This window comes from Durio zibethinus, chromosome 21, assembly GCF_047325235.1.
Source record: "Durio zibethinus cultivar Kanyao isolate XHJ-2024 chromosome 21, ASM4732523v1, whole genome shotgun sequence".
Lineage (NCBI taxonomy): Eukaryota > Viridiplantae > Streptophyta > Magnoliopsida > Malvales > Malvaceae > Durio > Durio zibethinus.
This window is the reverse complement of record NC_143182.1, coordinates 1,829,460-1,854,792: the sequence shown is the minus strand read 5'-3', so window position 1 is coordinate 1,854,792 and position 25,333 is coordinate 1,829,460. Positions and strand designations below refer to the sequence as shown.

The following is a 25,333-nucleotide window of genomic DNA, read 5'->3' as shown; positions in this document are numbered from 1 at the left end:
GCTTTACTTCTGATTCATGAATGATTTACAAAACTCTAATCCTATGCTTCCTAGTTTGCACCCACCTGACAATGAAAGCGATTGTGCACCACAGTTGGAATAATTACACATTTGGTAATTTTTTTAGTGGTTTATTCTATATTGCATTAGAAGATTATTGGAGGAACGTAAATCGATTGTTAAGAAACATAGAAAGAATATGTAATTAATGAATCCTATATCATGAAAATGAACAGTCAATTCCAAAAAAGTACTACAAAATTTTGTTAGAAATAGAAAATATAAATTGAATTTTAGATTTATAAATTTTTAGTGGATGAATGGATAAGGGTATCTACAATATATATCTAGTTGTGGATAGCAAGTGACATCTGCTCCTCGCATATATTTATTCTTTCCAACTTTTTTTTTTTTTTTCTGTAGTGCCGGTTGCCACCAAAATCTTTGCTGCATTAGTCAGAAAAGAAAGAAAATTATTAATGAAAAAAAAGGAAGATTCCCTTGTTATTATTAATATAAAGTAGCAGTACGACATATTGATAAAATATTAAGGTATTAATGTAACAACCACCATTTAATTTTATCAATTTTAATTGAAAAAAAGGTCTTATTATGCCCTAAAAATCTAATATTATATATTTAGTCACTTAGTTTTCTTACCAACGAAGTAAGTTGTTGTCATTAAAATTTAAAAGCATGCGACGTCCAAAATACACAATTATATTAAAAATTTTGAAAAAATAAGAGAGAGAGAGAGAGAGAGAATTACAGATTCCATGTGATCATGATCAAAATGATCAACGGTATAAAAGAATAAAAAGAGGTGGGTCCCATGGGGATAAGGTGTGGGAACAAGCATAGGAGATAAAATGCACCCGTTCAGTCTCCCAAGTACTAGAGAGTCCCCACTATTTTGCATTTTTGGGCTGCATTCCACCAAACCCTGGGTCCACACTAGAAAGACAGTCTGGATTTCAACAAGGGATAGTCCACGTGAACGGTTGATATCGAAGTTTAATTTTCTCCGCGGTCCCACCCCATACGAAATTCCTCTGCCCCTTCTAGCCCTGTCGTATTTATTCTCAAAAACCAAATCATGGGCCATAGCCAATAGGCCCAACACCACCAAAGTAATAGTATAAACCAACTTGTTAAACCAATATAATGTGTATTAGGCACAAAAAAATGCTAATAGAAAAACCTGAATAATTTTTGTTTGAAATATGAATATATACAAGCAGAAAGGATTGCTTTGATAATGTAATCTCAGGGAAAAAAACTTAAACATAGTAAAAACTGATCCGATCCAAAAAATCCGACTATACATTAAAAATAGGCAGGGAAAAATCTGTGCATATAATGTACCATTTTTGTTCAAATTGTAAGATTTTCTTGTATGCCAAGAAATGAGCCGACTATGTTTCCTCCCACATCTGGGAAACTTTCACATCCCGTATGAGGCTTCACCTTACCCTTCCGGTCAACATCAACGGGGTACTTGAGCAAGTGTCCTCTCATTTCTGTTATTTCGTCCGCTGCGAATTGTTTCCAGTTTATCTCAGCCATTTGCTTAACCCGTCTTACACATTCGACACTCTCTGGTTGTTTGAAGCAGTCCTCAACAACCCCGAGATGTTCTGCCCATAATGACATTCTATATCCATAGATCTATCAAGCACATATTTGTGCAAGAAAGAGCAGAAAGTTAGACAATGTAGTACAGTGTACATCAGCTGATATACTTCTATCCAAATTTGCAATCCACATTATATTGCAATGGAAACATGAAACATATATGTTTGTATTCATAATCAATGTGATGTAATGATTGGTTACCTGTCCATGTGGATTGGAAAGTTTTTTAGCCCAGGTATGTTGAGGTTGGTAAGCTCCCATTGCAATCTCAGTGTCTCTGGTGCCCTCCATGGAGCGTTGGTTGATGTTTGCAGACCCCAGTATTACATACTCATCATCAACTATCATACCCTTTGAATGGACATAGATCATAAATCTTCGACTTTTCCGACTAAGAGCCTGGAATGCAGAAAAAGGGAGCACATATTAGCAGTGAAGGAACTTTAGGTTTATAAAAGAAAGGGATGAACTAGAATTTGAAAATTTGATAAACAGAATCTATCTTTTCAATATAGGTAATAGGATGCAAAAATCTTTTGACATTAAAAAAACAGAGAGAAGGACCTCTTCTCAGCTTAGAAGGTTTGCTTTGCTTTGCATTTTTCTTCTTGTTTCTTTTTTCATTTAAAGGAATTTGCCATGTTTAATAGAACAGCTAGTCTGGGCTCAAAAAAGCTTAAACTTAGTGGACGCTCCAATTAGGCTTGAGATTTTCAAGTAAAATGGGATTTTGATCTGTCATGTCCTTCACTCTCTTCAATCATGGCTCTAATCCACCTTGGGACCTCAGGCAAAGCTTTGGGTAAGGTTTGAGGCCTTAGAGTACCATGATGTTGAACTACCAAAAAAATGGTTTTTGGGACATGGTATAGATTACCTGAGGAGTATTTGGAGCACTAGGACTTTCAAGGCCTGAACTTTCAAATCCATCTAACTCCCTATTGCCGAGACAGAAGAAATTCAAAAAGTCTTGTGGTGAGAAAGCACCCTCAAGTCCAGCCTCCACCAATGCCCTGTAAATAGTCTCGTACATCATTTGCATAGTTTTGTGCTGCAACAACAGTAACAGTTCAAGATCAATGGTCTTCTAATATCTAAGGTCATGATTCTCGGAAAGGAAAAAAAAAAAAAGCTAGTTGATTACTGACCAATTTAAATTCAACAAATTTCTTCATTCACATTGGTTAGTAATTTATCATCTTTATGGAAAAAATAAACATGTCTTAATGTTTGAATAGGACCAAGTTAAACATCAGTGTCCGGTAAAAGTTTGTGTTGAACTTGCTTCAAAGCACACATTAAATCTTGCTGAACTCTCAATAATAATAATACAGTCAAAGCTTTGACCATTTTAACGAAAAGTTTATGGTCAAGCCTACCTGCCAAAATAGAATCCTTTGAGTTGCAGCGCCAGTTGGAACACCCTCTGGCCACATTGGAACAACAATATATGCAGCAAACCTCTCATTTGCTTTAATTTTACTGGCAATCTTAAGAGCAATTTCCATTGGAATTAAGTTGTTAGCACCTGCAGAAAGAGTGCATGGTTATAATAGTTCTGATCCATACCATGAAAAATGCCTCATTATTCCCATAAATATTTCCACTAGACATCCACTACAAGAAGTATCACATAAAGCAATGAACAAATAGGACTAACCAAATGCTCTTCTCATTATTTTTTAATTCTTTTTTAATGGAAAACTTAGTTGTTCAGTATGTTATTCTCCGCCTGCGTCTCAATTGTGCCACAATGACCTATCCGCCTTAGCTCATGGACTCAATCCAAAAGGTTTATAATATGACTGATATATATAACCTGAAAATTTGTTTCTTGATCTTTTTAATGTATCTTCTACATACGTCCAAGTCTCAAATTTTTACCCTTTCTTCTTCAAACAAAAATGAACAATATAGGGGGTAATCGTTCAGCCAATATTTACTAAGCCCAATCTGACTCCATTCATTTACCCCATAGAGCTGCAGAACTCATGCATTCATGCAGACCAAAATTGGAATTCCAAAGCAAGATCATGTACAAGCCATTATCAAGTTTCTTACATCAGACACAAAAGATCATGGTCATGAAAATGTAATGGATATCAAAATTAAGTCTCTTACCTAAGTCTTTATAAGAGTTCCAATTGTAGGATGATCCAATGAAATACTGATTTTCTATATAAATGAAATGCTGGGCAGCACGAATGGCCTTCACATATGCTGTATGTATGCTCATATCGATAAGTACATTTTTACCGCACACCAAATTCTGTCACAAGAAAAGACAATCAATCAGCTTCTAGACAGCAAATCAGCACAACCTAATTAAGCCAAAAAATAAAAAAAAGCAAATCAATTGCAACCTTGCCTTTACCTTGCTTGTGGCATCTTTTGGATCCTTTGGAAAGCCTTTAACAGAATTTGAATCAATTGAGCGAAAAATCTGCGTGTTGAAACCCCAAAACATTAAATAAAAACATTCCATTTGTCCAAAAACTAAAAATTACCAAAAAAACCTTTTTGCTAATCACATTGGCCAAGCAAGATATAGACCTATGACTTACTTGAACCTACGTGCCAAACCAACTCATTTATCACTAAAGCCAAGCTCGAGTAGCAAAATTACCTGAACATGCCAAGCTTCAGGATCATTCTCATTAAGACCAGGAAAATCAGAAACACCAATAATGTCTGGAATTCTTTCTATCCTCAGCAAAGCATCATCATATGACATTTTTAGTTTTTTAATTCCATGAGGCTTTGAAGCCTTGAACCATCGTTCCTCAAAGTTGACCAGAACATCATATGCAGCTGGGCCATCAATTCTACAGTGCAAGTCATGCCATGGTTCTCTTGGACAACCAGCAACATTACCCTGCTCAAGTAATTAGCAATTAAATTATGAGCAGGAAATCTTCTTTGCTGTGATGAAGCGCTATTAAACTTGCAGCTTACTCAAATATCATTCAACAAAACAAAAAGAAAGGTAAGTGGTTACCGTAAACGTTGGGTTATGATAGTCATCCTTATGCACTGTTTGTAGTGTCCTAAATATAGGATGATGTGGAGTATCATATCGCCCATCACATAAGTCAAGGCCACCAAGAAAAGCAATAATTTTTCTTCTATTTTCCCCAGCATTGGCATCCACAATTACAGTTTTCTGATGGTGTGTATAAATTGTTCCAACTTCCTGATAATTGAATTGTTAGGAAAAATATAGTGCTTTAGCCAACCAAACATAATGACAAGGATAACGTATAATAAAAAGCTCTACAATCTAGGGATGGCTTAGTAGATGATAACCCTCCACAGGAGAGTTAACGTCCAAGGCTCCAATGCCTTGGAACTTCCTCATGAGTACTAACTACCAGCAGAAAAACTGATAACAAAAGGTTCAGCAGACATACAACTAATAAAGGATTTGTTGCTTTACTGGCCTATAAAGATTTTGGGAACCCATTCAAAAACACAAGAAAGAAAGAAACAATAACTCTTAAAAGTTCCAGCCAGCTTGTTCATAAACCTCAAAGTTCTGAAACAATTAAGTTAATACCAGCACAATTAACAAGTCATATCTACAAATGTTATGTATAAGTTACACATTCACACTTCACAAAAGCTAGCAACCATATGGTTCAAGTTAATTCACCATCAAATTTAAACAACAAAAACTTAAACCCATCAAACTAACATCAAGGAAAATAAAACTCATATCTAAAGATTCTAAACATATTATGCATATAATATCTAAAGATTCTAAACACATTATGCATATATTTACATATTTGCACTTCACAAAGCTAGCAACTACTTGATTCGAGTGCATTTACCATCAAATTTAGACAGCAAAAAATGGCCCTGTACGGGTGAAATCATGGTAGCATGAAGCAGAAGGGCTCTGATTAATTTTTGGAAGGTTAACCACCATTACGGTATAGATACATTAAAAAAAAAGTTATAGGCATTTGGTCTTTGAATTATTTATATTATATCCAGAAAAGAGGATCGGATCGGGGCAGGCCTATGGCTATGGTGTTTCCCTCATTTAGCACTACTCCTGTCAAAGTTTGAAAGGGCAAGTTATTGATTTGGCTATGTAAAAAATTAGTAAAATACTAATTTAGGCAGTCCTAAAACTAGCCTTTTTTTTTTTTTTTTTGAGAAATATGAAATTTCTAAGCAAAACAAACTTTCCCAACTGACAAAAACATCCTGTCAACAGGTGGTTGGTAGATATATTGCCAAATGCAGCCAACACATGAACATTAATAATGTGCAATGTGACTCGAAAATCTTGCTAAGGCTGATAATCATTCCCAAGAATACAACAATCTAGCAGTACCACCTAATGATGTGAAATAAAATCCAAATTGATGCGGAAAAAATTTTAGAGTTAGGAATGCATAGCTTGGGGCAGAAAAGCTAAAAATAAAAGGTTATTTACACCTAACCTTTTGCTTGACCCAACTATGTCGTTTTCCAGCAATACGAGGACAAAGTAACACTTGCACTGAAGAGTGTTTGAAAAACCGACGTGTTTCCTCATCATGGGTTTGCATTATTCCATCCTGTATTTGTCAATTTAAAGAGTTTAATGTAAAAAACCATATAAGCAAAGCTTTAAATTCCCAACTTCATAAACATCTATAAGTAGAAAACACGAAGATCTATGTGTGTCTTGTCATGGCAGATTGGGGTGCATGCAGAATAATATAGTCAAACTAACTGAGATGGTTATTATCTGAGTTCTTTCAGTTAGATGCTCTTGACCATCAACACCAAGCAAAGAGCCACTACTGAGACATGCATTCAGAGTGTGACAACATACACACATTGTCATCGTTCATGTTTGCACATGTCATTTTCTCCATTAACCTGCCAGCACGATATCACCATATATTTTCATTGTCATTAGGTTTAAGCACTTCATGAAATTGGACCTAATTAATCATAAATGGACTTAATATTCAGAAAATAAGAAATAAAGTCCTACCACTACATAGCTGACTGTTAACCCTGAAGCTATTATGAACAACAATTAACATAATCTGATATAAGTTACTCACTGTTTTGTATCCCAAAATGCTTCTTGAAGTAGGATCATCCCATATCAGAAGTAGCACCCTGACTCCTTCCTGGGACTTTGACCTGAGAATATCCCCCAAAGTGCAATCTGAAGCAGGACCAGCATCCCGCACCAGCGTAACTTTGTGCCAAACTGACCACCCTGTAATGTAAATCAAACGCCTAGCTTGACGAATGGCATCAAATATGTCACTCCAACACTTTCCGTGCACATAGGTCGTCCCCTGGTCAAGTTTCAAGTTTGGCAGGCAGCCATCAGGGACATGGGCATCTTGATAAAGTGTCACTGTTCCCCCCTTCCTAAGAGGAAAATATGTGCCAGGAACCCCCAAATACTCAGGACCTGCTCCAACTCCGTGATGATAGAAGCTCAATTTCTCCATTGGCGTGTACTGAATTGATAGTCTCAAGACAGCCCCAGGCTTACAGGGCTTTCCATTATTATTCAGAATTGGGAAGATTCCCTCAATCTTTTCCCCCGAGTATATCTGCTCCACTGGAATTGTCACAATTCCTATCAACTGTGACCCCACAACATCACTGTCTTTAACAACAAAATGCACTTCGGCAGCATAATGTGCAACAGGAACGTTGAAATGTTGCATCCAGACAGGGTTTTCACTATTGCTAATCACATAAGTCCTTCCCACAACGGCACCAGAAACTGCAATTGAGACATAAGGATCACTTGTAATCTTCCGGTTCATGTGTCCTTCAATCTTGTTGGTGACATTTACAGGTAACCTGCCAAACATATCGCCTAAAGTCTTATGGAACATATCCATGTTGGGAAGATTCTTTGCATCAAAAACCCAAATATCTAAATTTCCGTGTAGGAGCAAAACTCTCAATGAACCTTTCTGGAAAGGCACAATCTGCATACTCTGGCCGTGTTGCGATCCATTGAATGAACCCGTATGGGAAAAAACAGAGTGATTAGATGATTCCATTCGACCCAAATACGGCCCCTCCCATTTACTAGGAAAAGAGTTATTAGGATATCCATAAAAATCCCCTGAAGTAGCATGCCCATAAACCGGACTTTGTAGCTCAGGTGTTGAAGTAGCAGTGGGCAATGCAGCCCCTGAAGGTGCTGGAGGTGATGCAGGAGCTGTCGGGCGACTATCAGACAAATGCACATTACTCAAAAGATCATCCAAAGGCGGATAAGCCGAAGCAACAGATGGGATAGTATCCGTATTTGCTCCTAAAGAGCTTGTGCTTTCCTGCCTGTTATGACCAGAGAAGCTATTGTGTCTGGAGTGTAGCTCAGAGTTACTTTCAGGAGGAGGATATTGAGCAGGTTGTTGATAAGGGGAAGATACTTGTGAATTACTTTCAGGAGGAGGATATTGGGCAGGTTGATGGTAAGGGGAAGATACTTGTGGATTACTTTCAGGAGTTGGGTAATGACCAGCTAAGGATTGCTGGTAAGGGTACGAAGACGAACCATACTGAAAACTACCATGATGTTGGAGAGTTGGTTGAGAAGAAGCATGAGGAATTGGATTTGGAGAAACTGGGTATGGGTATTGATAAGGAATTGGTCCAGAATGAGAATGAGAATGTGGATAGTCTAAGGGAGCCGAATGGGAGGTTGGGGGTAGATATGAAGGTGGTGGATAAGGGTATTGGGGAGAATTATAAGGATATTGATACGGTGGAGGCGCATATGGATCTTGATTTGGAGGAGGGTATCCCGAGTGATAAGGGTATGGATATGGGTTTTTGTATGGGTAATTATCCATCAACAACAAACACTCTATATCAAATTATGGTTCTTGATGGTGGTAATCAAATCATGTAAAAAAAAAAAAAAGGAAATTTTTTTCTTCATACATAGAACAAAAAGTTGCAGAAGAAATCAAATTGAGTTGTGTGAACAGTTTCAAAGAGAATTCAGTTGTAATAACTGGACTTGAATTAAAAAAAAAAAAAACCCTAGAAGCCAAAAATAACAAAGAGAACAGAAACGAAAAGAAACCGCTCTTTTTCTCTTTCTTGATTCTTCTGTAAAAGGAAAAAAAAAAAAGAACTAAGAAATTAAAGAATAGAGAAATGATTAAACAGGTGTTTTTAGGGAAAAAAGTCAGAGGAAGAGAATTACCTATTGGGACGTTTTGATTATTTAAGAAGGTGAATGATAGATATATCTATCTCTCCTTACGGTAATCTTCAAGGAAAAAAGAATGGAGAAGACAAACAGGAGCATTCGGTGAAAAAGCAGTTAAAACAAACGTATTTAGGTAAATATATCTTCGGCGTTGAAAAAGCGAGTGTCAAGGAAAGAAACCAAACATTGCCACGTTGGCATTTCATGTTTCAGCTGCCGTTGGATTCTGCTTCATGCGGAGAAACCAACGACTGGCAGTTTGTTTACCTGTGTACGTTAGCCACGTGGTCAAAGTTATTAGTTAGATATAGGTTTCACAATGACACGCCAAGAATTCCTAGGTATGATTTTAGAGAGAGAAGGGACGAACCTAAGTCTTGAACCACACAAAATCAAACAAAGAATTGAATGCAAAAATCGAAGACAAGAAAAAGTCAGAATAAAATTTGAAGAGCATTTTATGGTCGGGGTACGATTTTCAATAACAACTCCTTGGAACTTGAATGATTAGAAACCGTCTACATTTCATCTCAATGACTTTTCCAACTTGAAACCTAACAATCAACACTATGTCCAAGTTACTGCTATGAAGCTTCTGACATGGTATGTGTTAAAGTAGGCCCAATCTATAAAGCCGAAGGACTCTTGGAGTCTTGTTCCTTTCTTTTCCGTGAAAGTAATCTTGTAGCTAAGCTTCTGGCCTGGCTTTGCAAACGTCAAAATCTCTGGCTCAATCATCATCGATACTCCATTTGGTTCATTCCCTTGGACTACGTAAGTAACATTAGGAATCCCAACATGTGTGACGGTCCTTTTGAAGGTAAAACTATTTCTTTTGCTGCTTCGTTTGAAATTAACTGCAAAAGAAGGGTAATTTAGGTCGCCGGGTTGTATAGTTAGAACTTTCGGACAAGTGAAACCCTCCCCTGCGAACAAGGCTATCTCGGAAGCTGAATAATTTAGGCTGCACAAATAGTTCTGGTAATCTTCTGGGGTGATGTCATAGATCAATCCTGGATCAGAAGCCTTTTCAGGTTCAACATGGCCAGAACCAAATGCTAAAGGTGTAGCGATAGTAGAGTCACTAAAAGCAACATCGACTATTTGCCGGTGCTTGTTGTCTAGAACATAAGCTGTTGTCATAAGAGCTGATTTGATAGCAGCAGGGGACCAGTCTTTGTGCACTGATTTGAGGAGTGCTGCTATGCCACTAACATGAGGGCAAGACATTGAAGTGCCTGAAACTACATTGAACAGAACACTCCTTTTGTCACTCTTCAGCTGAGTTGGGTTAGTCAAGGGTGGCCATGCTGCCAATATGTTCATTCCTGGCGCAGTTACATCAGGTTTGATCAAGTCTGGTCCAACCTTATTTGGTCCTCTTGAAGAAAATGCTGCCATCACTGGTGCTGGCTTGTCATACACTGTTCCTTGGAATGTAACTGAAGCAGTTGGAATTTTAGTTGAGTTCAGGTATGTTTTGATGGCTTTGCCTGCTAAGGATCCTAATGTAGTGGCTGGTAAAATGTGTGCATCTGCAAAAAGTTCCTCACCTTCATTTTCGGTGTTTACCAGTAGCATTCCAGCTCCTCCGGCCAATTTTACTTGCTCTCCCTTTTCAGCTCGACTATTGATTCCCCGTTGACAAACAACAATTTTGCCTTTTACAAGTTTACGCTTGAGTGAGCCATCAATGCAAAATACAGCTGTTATATCACCAGCTATTTTTCCATAAACAAGCGGTAATTGCTTTGTTGCCTTGCCAACATATAGAGATTGACCCTCAAAAGTTTGCCCGTCTCCAAGCTTGACAGTCGTTGGAAAGCTCCGATCAAGATAGCTTGCCGCCACAGTCATAATCCATGGTGCGGTATTGGAAACAGTTGATCTAGATGGGCCTGAATTGCCACCAGAGCATGAAACAAAAATCCCCTTTTTGATTGCTTGAAATGCTCCTATTGCAATTTCATCGCTGTGATAAGGCTTAGTAGAACCACCTAAAGAGAGTGATAACACGTCAACACCATCAAGAATGGCTTGGTCTATGGCTGCTAGTATATCAGAGCTAACACAACCTACAGACCAGCACACTTTATATACTGCAATTCTGGACGTGTATCTCACCCCACCCGCTGAGCCCTTGGCCAAGCCAAAAATGCTTGCATTTGCAACAAGGTTACCGGCTGCAGTTGATGCAGTATGTGTCCCATGGCCTTCTGCATCTCTTGCCGATCGATAATCTTTTGTTTCATTGATTCTGCCAGCAGCAGCCTCATAGCCTTGGAAGAAGGCTCTGGCACCAATAAGTTTCTTATTGCAATTTGATTGTGAGAAGTTTGTGCCTTCCTCACATGCACCTTTCCATCTTGATGGCACTGGAGACATGCCTTCGTCCTGGAAACTGACATGTTCTGGCCAGATTCCAGAATCCACCACGCCTATTATCACGTCAGACTCCAAATTTGGAGCACTCCAGAGTCCTTTTCCCAATTCTAGGCCAAGAAATTGGGGGGTACGTGTAGTATGTAGAGTCAACATTTCATCAGGAGTGGCAGACAGGAAACCATTGAGTCTTTTCAGTGATTCTAATTGCTTAGTGGAGAGCTTTGCAGCAAAACCAGAAATAGCAGTTTTGTAGACATAAATTAGCTGGGGAGATGTTGATTCAGACTCATGTTCTTCTTCTTCTTCAGCTGAGAGTTCAGTGATAGAGTCGATCACTGATTCGTACCATTCTTTGGAGTTGCCTGGAGATTGGTCTGAGGTTGTTATCTTGGTCTTGTCCATGTGAACTATATAAGTCTGCTTGTTCGTCAAGGCATTTGAAGTTGTTGCTACAAAGACTAACAATAGCAAGGCTGTTTTACACATCATGGTTGCTGTAACTAAAGACAACAACCGAAAAAAAAACATATAGTTATCTTACTGATAAATCATAAATGTTAGATTACTTTTTACTCTTTTCTCTGGGAATGAAAGTGAAATGTTATAATCCGAAACAGAGCTACATCAGAGTATTTTAAATCTTAAAGATGTTGAAAATGACACATATATGTGAAGTGGTTTATTAAAAACTTCAACACATCAACCAAATAACCGATGTCTTCCATGAAATGATCAGAAGATTTGACAGAAAGAAAAGTTTTCTTCGATTAAAAGAACTAGAACTGATTGATCAAGAAAAGAAAAAAAAGGTAGAAAATGTGAGCACGGCATTCATATAATAGGTGCTAAAGTTATGAATGAGACAGAAGATATTGGATTCAATTCTACTGAGTGAATAATGTATTGAATGACTGTTATATCTACAATGCATTCATTGAAAGAGAAAGACAAATGAGAATCACCTGTCTCCATAGCACAACACAAGAGAATGAGAAGGAATATACAGGACAAGGAATGATCAACCAGGAGAGGATCTTATATAGGCAAAGAGTGGAGGATAACCAGCTAGAGTTTTTATTTCTTAAGCTCAATGTTTATCATAATTATACAACAAAGGTGTTTTCCATGCTTTTTATTAACTTTTGTTTGATTAAAAATGTGCACGCTTCAACTGGAACAATGGATGGGCGAGAGAGCAAAGCTGCACATTCCTCCTCCATTAGCAGCAGATGGGAATGAGATGGAGAGTGGGACCAATCCATTGCTATAACGTGAACTTGAGAGGCGACTATACATTATGACTATGTCGCAACTCATAACCATACACTTAAGTCCAAACAACTTTAATTCTAATGATTTCTTCGAAGTTCTAAAATGGATTTGGATTAGAAACTCCCTTTGTAAGAAAAGGGCATACACCAAGTTTAATATTTATCTTTTCACATTAATCTAAATAATAATCAGAATACCATGAAACAAAAAAAAAAGTTAATTAAGATTCTTATTTGAGTAATAACCTAATTACTAATCAAGTAACAATCTGGATTTTAGTTCAATTAATGCATGCAAGATATCCAACAAATTAAAATTCAAATCTTAATGTCCGTAGCTTTTCTTCTATTTTCAAATTGCGACCTCTTTTATAAAAAAAAGTTAGACTAATTTAATTATTCCTCTTATAGTTGAACAGAAGTCATTTAAGCTAGTTGAAACATAATCAAATGATGCAATGAACAGGATATTGAAATTTTTATTGTCTATGATTATTAACTGGCATATGTAGCGTAGCCGTGTTAACAGATTCAATAGTTGGGTTGGGATGATTGCCACATTTTGTGGTGCTGAATTCTTTAATTATTACAATTATGAAAGTCAAGTTAATAGAGCATTAACATCAAAAGCTTGTACATGGAACATTATTGGAGAATCTTGTGCTCATTGTTCTAAAAAGCATATCATCCAGGCGGACAAACATACAAAAGAGATAAGAAATGTCCCAGAAATGAAAAAAAACATAAGATCACAGGGTGGGCAGGCTAGAATTAAATTTTTTCTGGATATGATATTTCGTCTGCATGTTACTAGTACTATATTTCAGATTTCATATTTTGACAGGCTGGAATGTATTAGTATATTCTTGCACCTTAGTGAAGTGTGAGCAATTTGCTGTTTAAGAATTTTTAAAGAATTCACCATCTGGAACTAGACTTGAGGGAACATATGAAACAGTTTTTCAGATTTGGGATCCTAGAATAAAATTAGAAGCAGATTTCAGTATAGTAGGTATAGCCGTATAGCAGAATATCACTAAAGGTAGGGTGCCTGAAATCTTTTCCACCCAAGATTTAATTCAGTTTGTCCGTCCATGTAATCACCCTATGATTTTGAATTCAAATTTCAGCACTAACTTTTTTTTTTCTTCTTCTCGGATTGCAATAAGCTGCCTAGGTTTATCTCCAAGGGAAGTTTAACACGTTGAACCAGGAAAAAATTCCTAACCCTTTCAGGACCAGTAGTAAGATTTTTTTGCTCTTTTAAACATACCAGGAGTAACAATCATCATTCGAAGTTTTTCCCTTTTGAGTCCGTTGGAAGTTACATGTTGTTTTAAAGCCTGCAAGAGCCAATGGAGTGAAGTAGAAGTAGTTGAGGTCACATGCCCAACGCACAAACAACTTTTGAGGAGTCAATAATATGAAATTACAAACTTCTTGTGTATAATAATATATGCATACCCTTGCTTCTATTTGAAGCCTGGTTTCTATATTCTTTGTTTCTAAGAAGCTTGCTTTTGACGTTTGTCACGATGATGATGGAATCATGATGGAGGTATGACAATGGGGGTGAGGCAACTACTTGTTGGGTGCCCATGCTCGTTGAAAACCAGATCATCTTACTAATAGGGACTAGTCGACGAGGTTAAAGACTCTATTTCCCGCAAAGTGGGAATACTCGAGCCCAAGCCCTACCATCATTCTAGCATCTGAAAAAGAAAGACCCATATCAACGGATCTCCAGGACATGAGGGACCAATTAACAGCAAACCACACCCAATTTCTTCTCGGGCGTTTAGGCCAGATAAGGAGTTTGGATGCAAATAACTAGATAATGAGGAAACCCCAATTAAGTAAGCCCAAAAATTACCCAAGTTAGAATTTTTGAAGTTATTTAAATGGCGCGGGAACAATTTCTTTTTGTATTTTAACATTTAGGGAAAAAATAGGATATTTGGTTTAATTTTTTTTCAATTTTTCTTTTTCTCGCTCTCTGTAATTTTTTCCTTTTTTGTCCCTATGAAAGTGCCGTTGTTCCCATTACATTTCAAAAATTCACTACCTGCCTAAACCACGAACAAGAAAGAAGAGTGCAAAATAGAATACAAATTGAAGGGCATCAGCTCGGTTTTTGCTTTTGAGCATTTCAAATGTCTTTTATTTTCATTCAACAGCCATACATGAACCATAGATAAGGGGAAAAAAAAAAACTTAAGGACACAGCTCCATTGATAATCTCGAATCCTTGAAATTTATACCAAGGATTTTACGGCCTCGGCAATATGAAAAGCTAAAACCTAGTTCCATGTCACAGCTATGGGACTTCTAACTCTGTAGTTCCCAGACACCCATACCAAGGATCCAAAAGATGATGAGCTGGCAACTGTGCTCCGTCCTATAAAACTCACCTTGTAACTCAATTTCTCTCCCAACTTGTTAAAACTTAAAATGTTAGGCTTTACAATCACTGATACTCCTTTGGGTCCTTCGACTGATACTTTATATGAACTTCGAGGAATCCCAACATTTGTGACAGTCCTTTTGTAGGTAACCGTAATATTTTGAGCCTTAGCCTTGAAATTCACTGCAAAAGAAGGGTAATTCAGGTCACCGGGTTGCATAGTTTCCTTCTTAGGACACGTAAAACCATCTGCAAGCAAGGATATCTGAGAAGCATTGTACTTCAGGCTGCATAGATAATATATATAATCCTCGGCACTGATGTCGTATATTAACCCTGGATTAGATGCTTTGACGGGGTCAATATGACCTGAACCAAAAGCGAAAGGCGTAGCAGAGCCGTAAAATGCAAGATCAGCTATAGGTTTTCCTCTGTTGTCAATTGTATAAGCAGTTGTCATGAGGGCTGATTTGATTGCTGCAGGTGACCAATTTTTGTGCTTTGATTTAAGCAGTGCAGCAATGCCACTAACATGAGGGCACGCCATAGATGTACCTGAAATTATGTTAAACAAGACCCTTCTCTGGTCATTCTTGAGTGAACTCGGGCTAGTCCCAGCTGGCCATGCTGCCAGTATGTCTACTCCTGGTGCTGTTACGTCTGGTTTGATCACATCTGGTCCAACTAAATTTGGCCCTCTTGATGAAAACGCTGCTACCATTGGTGCTCGATTACCATAAGTTGTCCCATTGAAGGCAATGGAAGCTGTTGGAACTTCAGTTGAACTCACATATTCCTTGATAGCTTGACTGGCTAAGGCTCCTAATAAAGTGGCTGGTAAAATGTGCACCTCAGATGCAAGATCTTCGCCTTCAGTGCTCACTATGATCATTCCAACTCCCCCTGCCAATTTCACTTGCTCTCCCTTTGCAGTGGTACTAATGAATCTTTGTTCACAAATAACAAATTTCCCTTTTACAAGCACAGGATTGAGTGAGCCAGCCAAGCAATATTCTGCGCCTCTGCCACCAGCGGTTTTCCCATATACAATTGGAAATTGCTTTGTATCTGAACCGGTGTATAAAGATGAACCTTCAAAAGTATGCCCATTTCCGAGTTTGACGATTGTTGGAAAGCTTCGATCAATGGTGCTTGCCGCTACAGTCATGATCCATGGTGCTGTATTGACAGCAGTATATTCCTCTGGCCCATTATTGCCTGCACTAAACGTAAGAAAAATCCCACTTGCGAAAGCATAAAATGATGCTATAGCAACTGGATCTTCATAATAAGGCTCAGCTTCTGATCTAGATCCTAAAGAGATAGACAGCACATCAACTCCATCGTCAATGGCTTGCACTATAGCAGTTATAATATCAAGGGTTGTACATCTTGGCCAACATACTTTATACATTGCAATTCTTGCTGTATACCTCATTCCAGCGGCTGAGCCATTGGCCAAGCCAAAAAGGCTTGCTTGTTCTACATAATCACCAGCTGCTGTTGATGCTGTATGTGTCCCATGTCCAGATGTATCTCTTGCAGATAGATATTCTTCTTTTTCATTGATTCTGCCACCGGCGGCCAGATAGCCTCCGTAGAAAGCTCTAGCACCAATTAGTTTCTTGTTGCAATTTGATGGTGAGAACCCAGTGCCTTTCTCACAAGTACCTTTCCATCTTGCAGGTACAGGAGGCATGCCCTGGTCCTGAAAACTAACATGCTCAGGCCAAATTCCAGTGTCCACCACGCCAATTATCACATCTGACTGTAAATCAGAAGATTGCCATAGTCCTTTCATGCCTTCTAGGCCAAGAAACTGTGGAGTGTGCGTGGTGTGGAGGCTCAGCATTTTATCAGGAATCGCAGACACAAAACCATCTACCTTTTTCAAGGACTCTAACTGCTTAGCAGACAGCTTTGCAGCAAAACCGAAAAAGGCAGTTTGATAGGAATAGATTAATTCCGGACGTGTTGCTTCCAATCCCTGTTCTGCTGAGACTTCAGCTATAGAGTCAAGGACGGTTTCGTGCCATGGTTTGGAATTGGCAAGGGAATTATAGGTATTTGTGATCTTGGTCTTGTCCATGCGAACTATATATGTTTGTTTGTCCGCTGAAACAGTTGAAATAACTGCAATGAATGCTAGTAACAGCAACATTGCGTTAAAGATCTTGATCACTGAAAAGAGAAACAGAGAGTTAGTTCAACATCAAATTACACTAATTCGCAAATAAAATCGAACTTAAACTCGTCGAGTCCAAGCATGACTGTAAATACAAGTAGAATTAATATATAGTTTCCACATAACCTTAATGTAATCTAAAGCAAAGTTCTTGGAGATATATAGAACTTCAAGATGATAATCTTAGATCTAAAACAGTTAACCCTGCATGTTGTCAGTTGCAAACATGCTTCAGGGCTGACCATACCAGGACTTGGCAGCTTAAGTACTGCAGTTGCTCATATCTCGAGAACCGAGAAACAAAAGGAAGGGGGGGTGACTTGGGAGGTGTTAATAATAGTATGAATAAGGATGGACCAATCGACCTAGCAATGGTGAAAGCACTTGACAATGAATTGAGCATGGAAGCAAAGAAAAGTGCAATTAATTATTACCAGTCTTCATGGCCTCAAAGCTTAAGAACAAGAAGAGTGAGAACACAAATGGGAAAGGTGTGATGTTATTGAGGACAAAGAAAAGTGTAATTAATTATTACCAGTCTTCATGGCCTCAAAGCTTAAGAACAAGAAGAGTTAGAACACAAACGGGAAAGGTGAGATGTTATTGAGGACCATAGGGGAGGATTTTATAGGCAAAGCTTTGCTTTCTAATTATAATGCATGAACGAGGTTTTGCCTAAAACCCAGGGAATATGAATCTTTCTACAAACATAAGACTAAGATAAAGAAAGGGGGAAAAGACTTAAATAAAGTTTTTGAAGTAAAATTTGTAAAATTTTATGATTAAATAAAATTAAAATAAAAAATCAAAATTAATAAATTAAAATATATCGTTACTTAAATTAACTGTTTAAATTTTGAAAAAAAATTTATATATATTTTAAATAGATATTTTTAGTGAAAATATTAACAAAATTTTTATTATTAAATATATATAATTAAATTTGAATTATAAATAATTTTTTTAATAATTTTTTTAAATATTATTAATTTTTATATTAAATTTTATCATTCTATCAATTTTAATTTATTATTAAATAAAATTTTTAAAAAATTTATAAACTTTACGTAAAAAACTTTACAATTTTTTATTCATTTGTCACTTTTTCTTTAGTTCTTTCTCCGAACAACGTATTTTTCACGTTGGATCATCATGACTTGATAGATGCTTTTGGAAGACTTATGCTGAGTCTTCTGCATCTTTCTCACTTGATTGATGATTAAAAGCGGAGATTTAGGAGATGAAACAAAGTAGTACTATTAATTTTAAAAAAAAATTCAGCACAACTATAAAAAAAATAATAAATTTTTAATAATTCTGAGTAATTTTTTTTTTTTAAGTTTTTGTGTTGTAAGTAGGGATGTAAATGATACATTAGTACTCGCAAGCTACTCGGGTTCGATTCGAAAAAAACTCGAATTCGGTTCGATTATTGTCGAATCGAGCTCGAGCTCGAGTAGCTCGACTTATCGATCGAGCCGAATTCGAGTATTCTTATATCTAACTCGAGTATTCTTATATCTAACTCGAGTAGCTCGCGAGCCTAATCGAGCTTTTATATTTAAATATATTTTTATTTTTTTTAATTAATAAAATATTTCGAATCCGAGTTCGAGTTCGAGCATAAATAATCGAACTCTTGTCGAGTATACGAATCGAGCTTATTTTTACATATTAATCGAGCTTAATCGAGCGAGCTCGAGTAGCTCGAATTCGATCACGAATCGAGCTCGAGCTTTGAAAAATAAAACTCGATCGAGCTCGAGCCGAGTATCGAGCCCCGAGTTGTGAGTCGAGCTCGAGCTCGAGCTTCTCACTACTCGGCTCGGCTCGGCTCGTTTACAGCCCTAGTTGTAAGCCATCTCAATCGGTCATTGCAAACTAAAAGAGCATTAAAAAACTAAAAAAAAAATTATTTTATATCAACTTTGTATAAAATATGATAATTATTATATTTAATTCGTATAAATATATCACATATAAATTCATATGTAATTTTTTTAATAAAAAATTTAATCACATCATCTTTATTTTTTTTTGTTATTTTCGTATTTAAAAATGATAAAACAATTTTCTCTCAACTGTGGACCCCATAGGCTATGTCCATTTCGCGATACAACTAATGAACACTTGACTCAGCTTTTTACGTTCCCCTGGTTTCCACGCAAATAAGGAGGATATGAAATCGTTTTAGTTCTAATTTAATTTTGAGAAAGAATTTTAGCCAGCGGCGAAGAACAATTCTTGTATAATTTGACCGTAACCCCTGATAATGACATCCTTATTTGCTTCGAAGCATCATCTACCAATCAAGAATATCCGCAGCTTATTCGGTTTTATTGGCTACAAAGGTATGGATACCCAAATTCTACACGTTCATTACTCTGCCAGGTCCACTGCCAATATATGGCTTCTTAATTGGCAGGGGAAAACGTGACCTTATGAAAGAAAAAATCAATTCAATTAATGTAATGATAAAAAATTAATGAATGACAATTATGCCATCTGTTTATAAAATATTAAATTTTTAATTATTTCGATAATTAAAATTTAATTTTTAATAACTTTAATTATAAAAAAAACATTTAATACATGATTGATTTTGTCTTCAAACGAGTAATCAGTGTTGGACTAATAAGTCTTTGAGAGGTGTTAGTAAACATATACTAATCAATGACCAAAAAATATATATATATCAATCAAAGGGAATTTCAATTATAATTTAGAGAAGGTGATCTATCCATTTTTTATATATTCTTTTATACTTGAGAATAGAAAAACTCCAAATATCATTAAGCGAATCGAAAATGCTGGAAAGGAGAAGTCATCATTGTTATAGTTTTCCTCAACTACAAGTTCACATTGTTGAAAGTGACGGGGCTGAGACTGATTGGCTGCAAGTAACAACCCACCCACGCACAGTAACATACGCCAAAATGACCAAGACTTCGTTTCTTATGTTTTGGGCAAAAGAATGACCAAACTGTTAGGGAGCGGATTAGGCCTTAAAGCATGATAAGGTAGGGACAATTTGTTTCCTTTTTGACCAAGACTCGAGAGTCAATAAGGCCATGATAGGGCAGAATAATTGGGTCGAAATTTCATAATTTGTATATTTGTAACATATGAAATATTAAAATATTAAAATTATATTATATATATTATATATCATATTTTATGTTAATAAGAAAATATAAAATATATTTTTTATTTTATTAAATATATATAATAATTATTAAAATTTTATATCATGTTATTTTTATATTTTTATATTATATTTATATTTAATCATTTTATTATATTTTAAATAATTAAATTTACTTGAGTTTCAACCATCCACGTATTTTAATTGACCATATCTTTTTTTTTTCTAATCTTAACTGGCCTTGTCTTCCTTCTTAGTATTATTGTAATTTTATAAAAACTACTGTTTATTACATTTTAATCTTTTAACTCTGATTGATGATTTAGGTTAACAATAACTAAACCCCCCCCCCCCCCCCAACGAGTATAATAAAATCCATCACGAAATTCTAAGATTTTCCATATCTTCATTTTGTGGGTGAAATAAATAAATAAATTTTGATTATTTAAAATAAAAAAGAAAAAAATGGGTCTCTTTTGTCAATTTATCCATGAAATAATGGTTTGGATTTCATCAACTTTCAATGAAATTTTGTGTCAATCACATTGAAAAGATCCAAATGGAGCATGTGAATGGCATGGTTGGCCACAGCCAGCCACCAATCAATTTTGCTCCGATTGCTTGATGCATTGATCTTTACGAACTTTCACTTTTTTTTTTTCTTTTCTATCTTTGAAATTTAGTAATAAGGACAAAAATATTCTTACAAGTTGAGTTTTCTTTTTTCATTTTTTCTTATTTATTTTTTATTTAACAATCATATAATAATAAATAAATCAAATTTATCACTATATAATAAATAAATAAATTTCAATTATTTATTACCAAACTATTATTTGATATAAAATAATTTAATAATTTTATAAATTTAAAAATAATATAATATTTTTATTATATATTTTTTAATTTAATATCTTTAATAATTTTTTCTTACTATAATTTACTTAACAATTATTATTGTATTTATATTTAAATGTATATCTTCATCATTAATTTTAATATCATAATTATAATAATTAATTTCATTTCTACCTTTATTTTCTTATTAAGATAGACCCTAAGTTGGTGTACCATTAATTTGTAGTAGCAACTCGATTAAGAATTCTAAGAGTAGTGTAAATATTTTAATAATTATTTATATTTTTTATTAAATTACTCATTTTATTATCATATATAACATTAAATGATATCACTGCTAATATTATAACCGGTGTACAACTGATTGTTACTTTTACATTTATTTTTTTATTAAATTATGTAACTTATTACACCTAATTAAGAAAAATAATATTAGTATTTTTTATCACCTTTACATCTATTTTATTATTAAATTACATCTTTTGGTGATGCCCGGTTTCGTGATCCTTCGCTTCTAGGAAGCTTGGGCTTGTGGTTTCGTGATCATCATGGTGATGATGGAGGTTCGACAATGATTACACAACCCAAACTCATTGAAAACGAGTTCAATGACTTTATATTATGGCAAGTGGCGATACTTAAGCCCAGGCCCTTAGGGCATTCAACAACGTGCGGCCTCCGTTGGGAGTTTGGACCAGCGAAGCTGTCTGGACGCGATCAACTAACGTGGGGTTTGTCTTGATGCTACCCTTATTAACCACAAACTTCAGGCCCAAACAAAACCCAAGCGAGAAATTAAAAGCTTTAATGCCCGAGCAAAAAGGAAAACTGCAAAATAGAATTGCAAATTTTATTGTTGAGCATTTCAAATGCTCTGTTTTTTTTTTTCTTCAACAAGCATACATCAACCTTTAGTTGATAATCTCGAATCCTTGCAATTCACACCAAAGGATTTTTATGGTTATGGGACTTGAGCAGGAACCTATTTCCAAGTCACTGCAATGGGACTTCTAACTCTATAGTTCCCGGACACCCACACCAAGGATCCAAATGATGATGAACTAGCAGCTTTCTTCTGTCTGCTCGGTCCTATAAAACTCACCTTGTAACTCAATTGCTCATCTAACTTTTTAAAACGTAAAATGTTAGGCTTTACAATCACTGATACTCCTTTGGGTTCTTCAACTGATACTTTATATGAACTTCGAGGAATCCCAACATTTGTGGCAGTCCTTTTGTAGGTAACCGTAATATTTTGAGCCTTACCCTCGAAATTCACTGCAAAAGAAGGGTAATTCAGGTCACCGGGTTGCATAGTTGCCTTCTTGGGACACGTAAAACCCTCTACAAACAAGGATATCTGAGAAGAACTATACTTCAGGCTGCAAAAATAATATAAGTAATCATCGACACTGATGTCATATATTAACCCTGGATTAGAAGCTTTGACGGGGTCAACATGACCTGAACCAAAAGCGAAAGGCGTAGCAGAGCCATAAAATGCAAGATCTGCTATAGGTTTTCCTCTGTTGTCAGTTGTATAAGCTGTTGTCATGAGGGCTGATTTGATTGCTGCAGGTGACCAATTTTTGTGCTTTGATTTAAGTAGTGCTGCAATGCCACTAACATGAGGGCACGCCATAGATGTACCTGAAATTATGTTAAACAAGACCCTTCTCTTGTCATTCTTGAGAGTGCTCGGGCTAGTCCCAGCTGGCCATGCTGCCAATATGTCAACTCCTGGTGCTGTTACATCTGGTTTGATCACGTCTGGTCCAACTAAATTTGGCCCTCGTGATGAAAACACTGCTATCTTTGGTGCACGATTACCATAAGCTGTTCCTTTGAAGGCAATGGAAGCTGTTGGTGCTTTAGTTGAGTTCACATACTTCTTGACAGCTCGACTGGCTAAGGCTCCTAATAAAGTGGCTGGTAAAATGTGCACCTCAGTCGCAAGATCTTCGCCTTCAAAGCTCACTATGATCATTCCAACTCCTCCTGCCAATTTCACTTGCTCTCCCTTTGCTTGGAGCTTAATCAATCCTTGTTCACAAATAACAATTTTCCCTTTTACAAGCTTCGGATCGAGTGAGCCAGCAAGGCAATACTCTGCTTCTAATCCTCCAGCAGTTTTTCCATATACAATTGGCAATCGCTTTGTAGCCGGCCCAGTGTAAAAAGATGACCCTTCAAAAGTTTGCCCATTTCCGAGTTTGAGAATTGTTGGAAAGCTTCGATCAATGGTGCTTGCCGCTACAGTCATGACCCATGGTGCTGTATTAACAGCAGTATATTCCTGCGGCCCACTATTGCCTGCGCTAAACGTAACAAAAATCCCACTTGCGAATGCAAAAAATGATGCTATAGCAAGATAATCTTGATAATATGGTTCAGCTTCCGAAAGAGATCCTAAAGAGAGAGACAATACATCAACCCCATCTTCAATGGCATGCACTATAGCAGTTAGAATATCAACACTATTACATCCTGGCCAACATACTTTATACACTGCAATTATTGCTGTGTACCTCATTCCTGCAGCTGTGCCATTGGCCAAGCCAAAAAGGTTTGCATGTTCTACAAAATCACCAGCTGCTGTTGATGCTTTATGTGTCCCATGTCCAGATGTATCTCTTGCAGATAGATATTCTTTTGTTTCATTGATGCTGCCACCGGCGGCCAGATAGCCTCCGTAGAAAGATCTGGCACCAATTAGTTTCTTGTTGCAATCTGATGGTGAGAACTTGGTGCCTTTTTCACAAGTACCTCTCCATCTTGAAGGTACAGGAGGCATGCCATGGTCCTGGAAACTAATATGCTCTGGCCAAATTCCACTGTCCACGACGCCAATTATCACATCTGACTGTAAACTATTAGAAGAACGCCATAGTCCCTTGCTCCCTTGTAGGCCAAGAAACCGTGGAGTGCGCGTGGTGTGGAGGCTTAGCATTTTATCAGGAATCGCAGACACAAAACCATCTACCTTTTTCAAGGATTCTAATTGCTTAGCTGACAGCTTTGCAGCAAAGCCGAAAAAGGCAGTTTCATAGGAATAAATTAGTTCTGGAGGTGTTGCTTCCAATTCCTGTTCTTCTTGAGATGAGACTTCAGCTATAGAATCAAGGACGGCTTGGTGCCATGGTTTGGAATTGGCAAGTGAATTATAGGTGCTCGTGATCTTGGTCTTGTCCATGCGAACTATATACGTTTGTTTGTCGGCTGAAGCAGTTGCAATAACGGCAATGAATGCTAGTAACAGCAGCATTGCATTAAAGGTCTTGCTGAGCACTGAAGAGAGAGAAAGAGAAAAAGTCAATTTAACATCAAATTAGTAATTTTCAAATAAAATAAATTCTTCAATTGAATTCAAACTCGTCGAGTCCAAGTATTAGAATATATAGTAGGAATAAAGATGGAGCAATCAACCTAGCTATCCTCAAAGCATGAACTTCACAATGAATTAAGCATGGAAGCAAAGAAATGGGTAATTACCAGTGCTCTTCATGGCCTCGAAGCTTAAGAACAAGAAGAACGAGAACATATGTGAAAAGTGATATGTTACTGGCGACTAGGAGAGGATCTTATAGGCAAAGCTTTGAAGGAAAATACCACAGTGACAGTAATTGGAGTTTGCGACCAAATTTTTTGATTTAAGACATACAAAGTAGAATATTCAAACTTATAGTTAATGAAAAATAAATGAAAATTTTTTTTTAGCATATTTAAGTGTTTAAGACACGTGACATTTGTAAGAAATTAATACTATATTTTATCACATTTTTTTAACACTTTAATTTAAAATTTTATTTAATAAAAAATCTTCATTTTTAATTTACGAGTTACAATTTTTAATCGTGTGTGAAAGAGAGTTTGTGCTAAGGAATCTTTCTATTATCTTTACAAAAGAATGACAAGATAATAAGTTTTAAATGTTAAAACTTTATAGGGGTAGTTTGGTAATTGACTCACACAAGTTTGCACTGTTAACGGTCATTATCCCAGTAAATTTTATCCTTTTTCTTTTTGTAGTTTTTTAACTAATTTTTCTTCAGCTTTTTGAATTAAAAAAAAATCAAAATATGAATGCATGCTCGAAAAGTAAAAGAACACTTCGAAAGATAAAGTACTTTTGTTTTCATCGATAGGGCCCCTCATGAACCACGATACAAGTTAATCGATACTCGACCCAGCTTTTTCCTTGTTCCTAACAATGCCGGAAGCCACAGGTTATTGGGTTCTAATGGCCACA

At 36.4% G+C, this 25,333-nt stretch overlaps 4 protein-coding genes across 10 annotated transcripts; all 4 read right to left on the bottom strand.

Moving 5' to 3' along the window:
- Positions 1-1,186: 1,186 nt before the first annotated feature.
- Positions 1,187-8,948, bottom strand: LOC111304657 (phospholipase D gamma 1-like). Of its 3 annotated transcripts, XM_089750939.1 has the most exons (11): positions 8,831-8,948; positions 6,705-8,733; positions 6,090-6,206; positions 4,634-4,828; positions 4,262-4,510; positions 4,010-4,078; positions 3,757-3,904; positions 3,015-3,163; positions 2,513-2,686; positions 1,837-2,034; positions 1,187-1,668 (listed from the first exon to the last, which is right to left on the bottom strand). In XM_089750939.1, exons 2-11 carry the CDS (start codon positions 8,469-8,471, stop codon positions 1,375-1,377), a joined length of 3,360 nt encoding a protein of 1,119 aa, XP_089607065.1. In that variant the 5' UTR covers positions 8,472-8,733; positions 8,831-8,948; the 3' UTR covers positions 1,187-1,374. The 3 variants fall into 3 exon arrangements, 2 of the variants coding, with proteins under 2 accessions (XP_089607065.1, XP_022757160.2); XM_022901425.2 differs by having other exon boundaries at positions 6,705-8,948; XR_016331641.1 differs by having other exon boundaries at positions 1,298-1,668; positions 2,513-2,767; positions 2,854-3,163; positions 6,705-8,948.
- A 326-nt stretch (positions 8,949-9,274) lies between these two features.
- Positions 9,275-12,458, bottom strand: SBTI1.1 (subtilase family protein). 2 transcript variants are annotated; one of them, XM_022901428.2, is made up of 2 exons: positions 12,184-12,458; positions 9,275-11,721 (listed from the first exon to the last, which is right to left on the bottom strand). In XM_022901428.2, the coding sequence occupies exons 1-2, from the start codon at positions 12,191-12,193 to the stop codon at positions 9,404-9,406; spliced, it is 2,328 nt and encodes a 775-aa protein (XP_022757163.2). In that variant the 5' UTR covers positions 12,194-12,458; the 3' UTR covers positions 9,275-9,403. The 2 variants fall into 2 exon arrangements, with proteins under 2 accessions (XP_022757163.2, XP_089607066.1); XM_089750940.1 differs by having other exon boundaries at positions 9,275-11,715; positions 12,184-12,267.
- Positions 12,459-14,604: 2,146 nt separating this feature from the next.
- LOC111304655 (subtilisin-like protease SBT1.1) lies at positions 14,605-17,798 on the bottom strand. Of its 4 annotated transcripts, none has more exons than XM_022901419.2 (2): positions 17,516-17,798; positions 14,605-17,077 (listed from the first exon to the last, which is right to left on the bottom strand). In XM_022901419.2, the coding sequence occupies exons 1-2, from the start codon at positions 17,523-17,525 to the stop codon at positions 14,793-14,795; spliced, it is 2,295 nt and encodes a 764-aa protein (XP_022757154.2). In that variant the 5' UTR covers positions 17,526-17,798; the 3' UTR covers positions 14,605-14,792. The 4 variants fall into 4 exon arrangements, with proteins under 4 accessions (XP_022757154.2, XP_022757158.2, XP_022757155.2 ...); XM_022901423.2 differs by having other exon boundaries at positions 17,329-17,773; XM_022901420.2 differs by having other exon boundaries at positions 17,617-17,773.
- A 4,104-nt stretch (positions 17,799-21,902) lies between these two features.
- LOC111305926 (subtilisin-like protease SBT1.1) lies at positions 21,903-24,745 on the bottom strand. Its single transcript, XM_022903797.2, has 2 exons — positions 24,577-24,745; positions 21,903-24,372 (listed from the first exon to the last, which is right to left on the bottom strand). Exons 1-2 carry the CDS (start codon positions 24,623-24,625, stop codon positions 22,067-22,069), a joined length of 2,355 nt encoding a protein of 784 aa, XP_022759532.2. The 5' UTR covers positions 24,626-24,745; the 3' UTR covers positions 21,903-22,066.
- Positions 24,746-25,333: the final 588 nt, after the last annotated feature.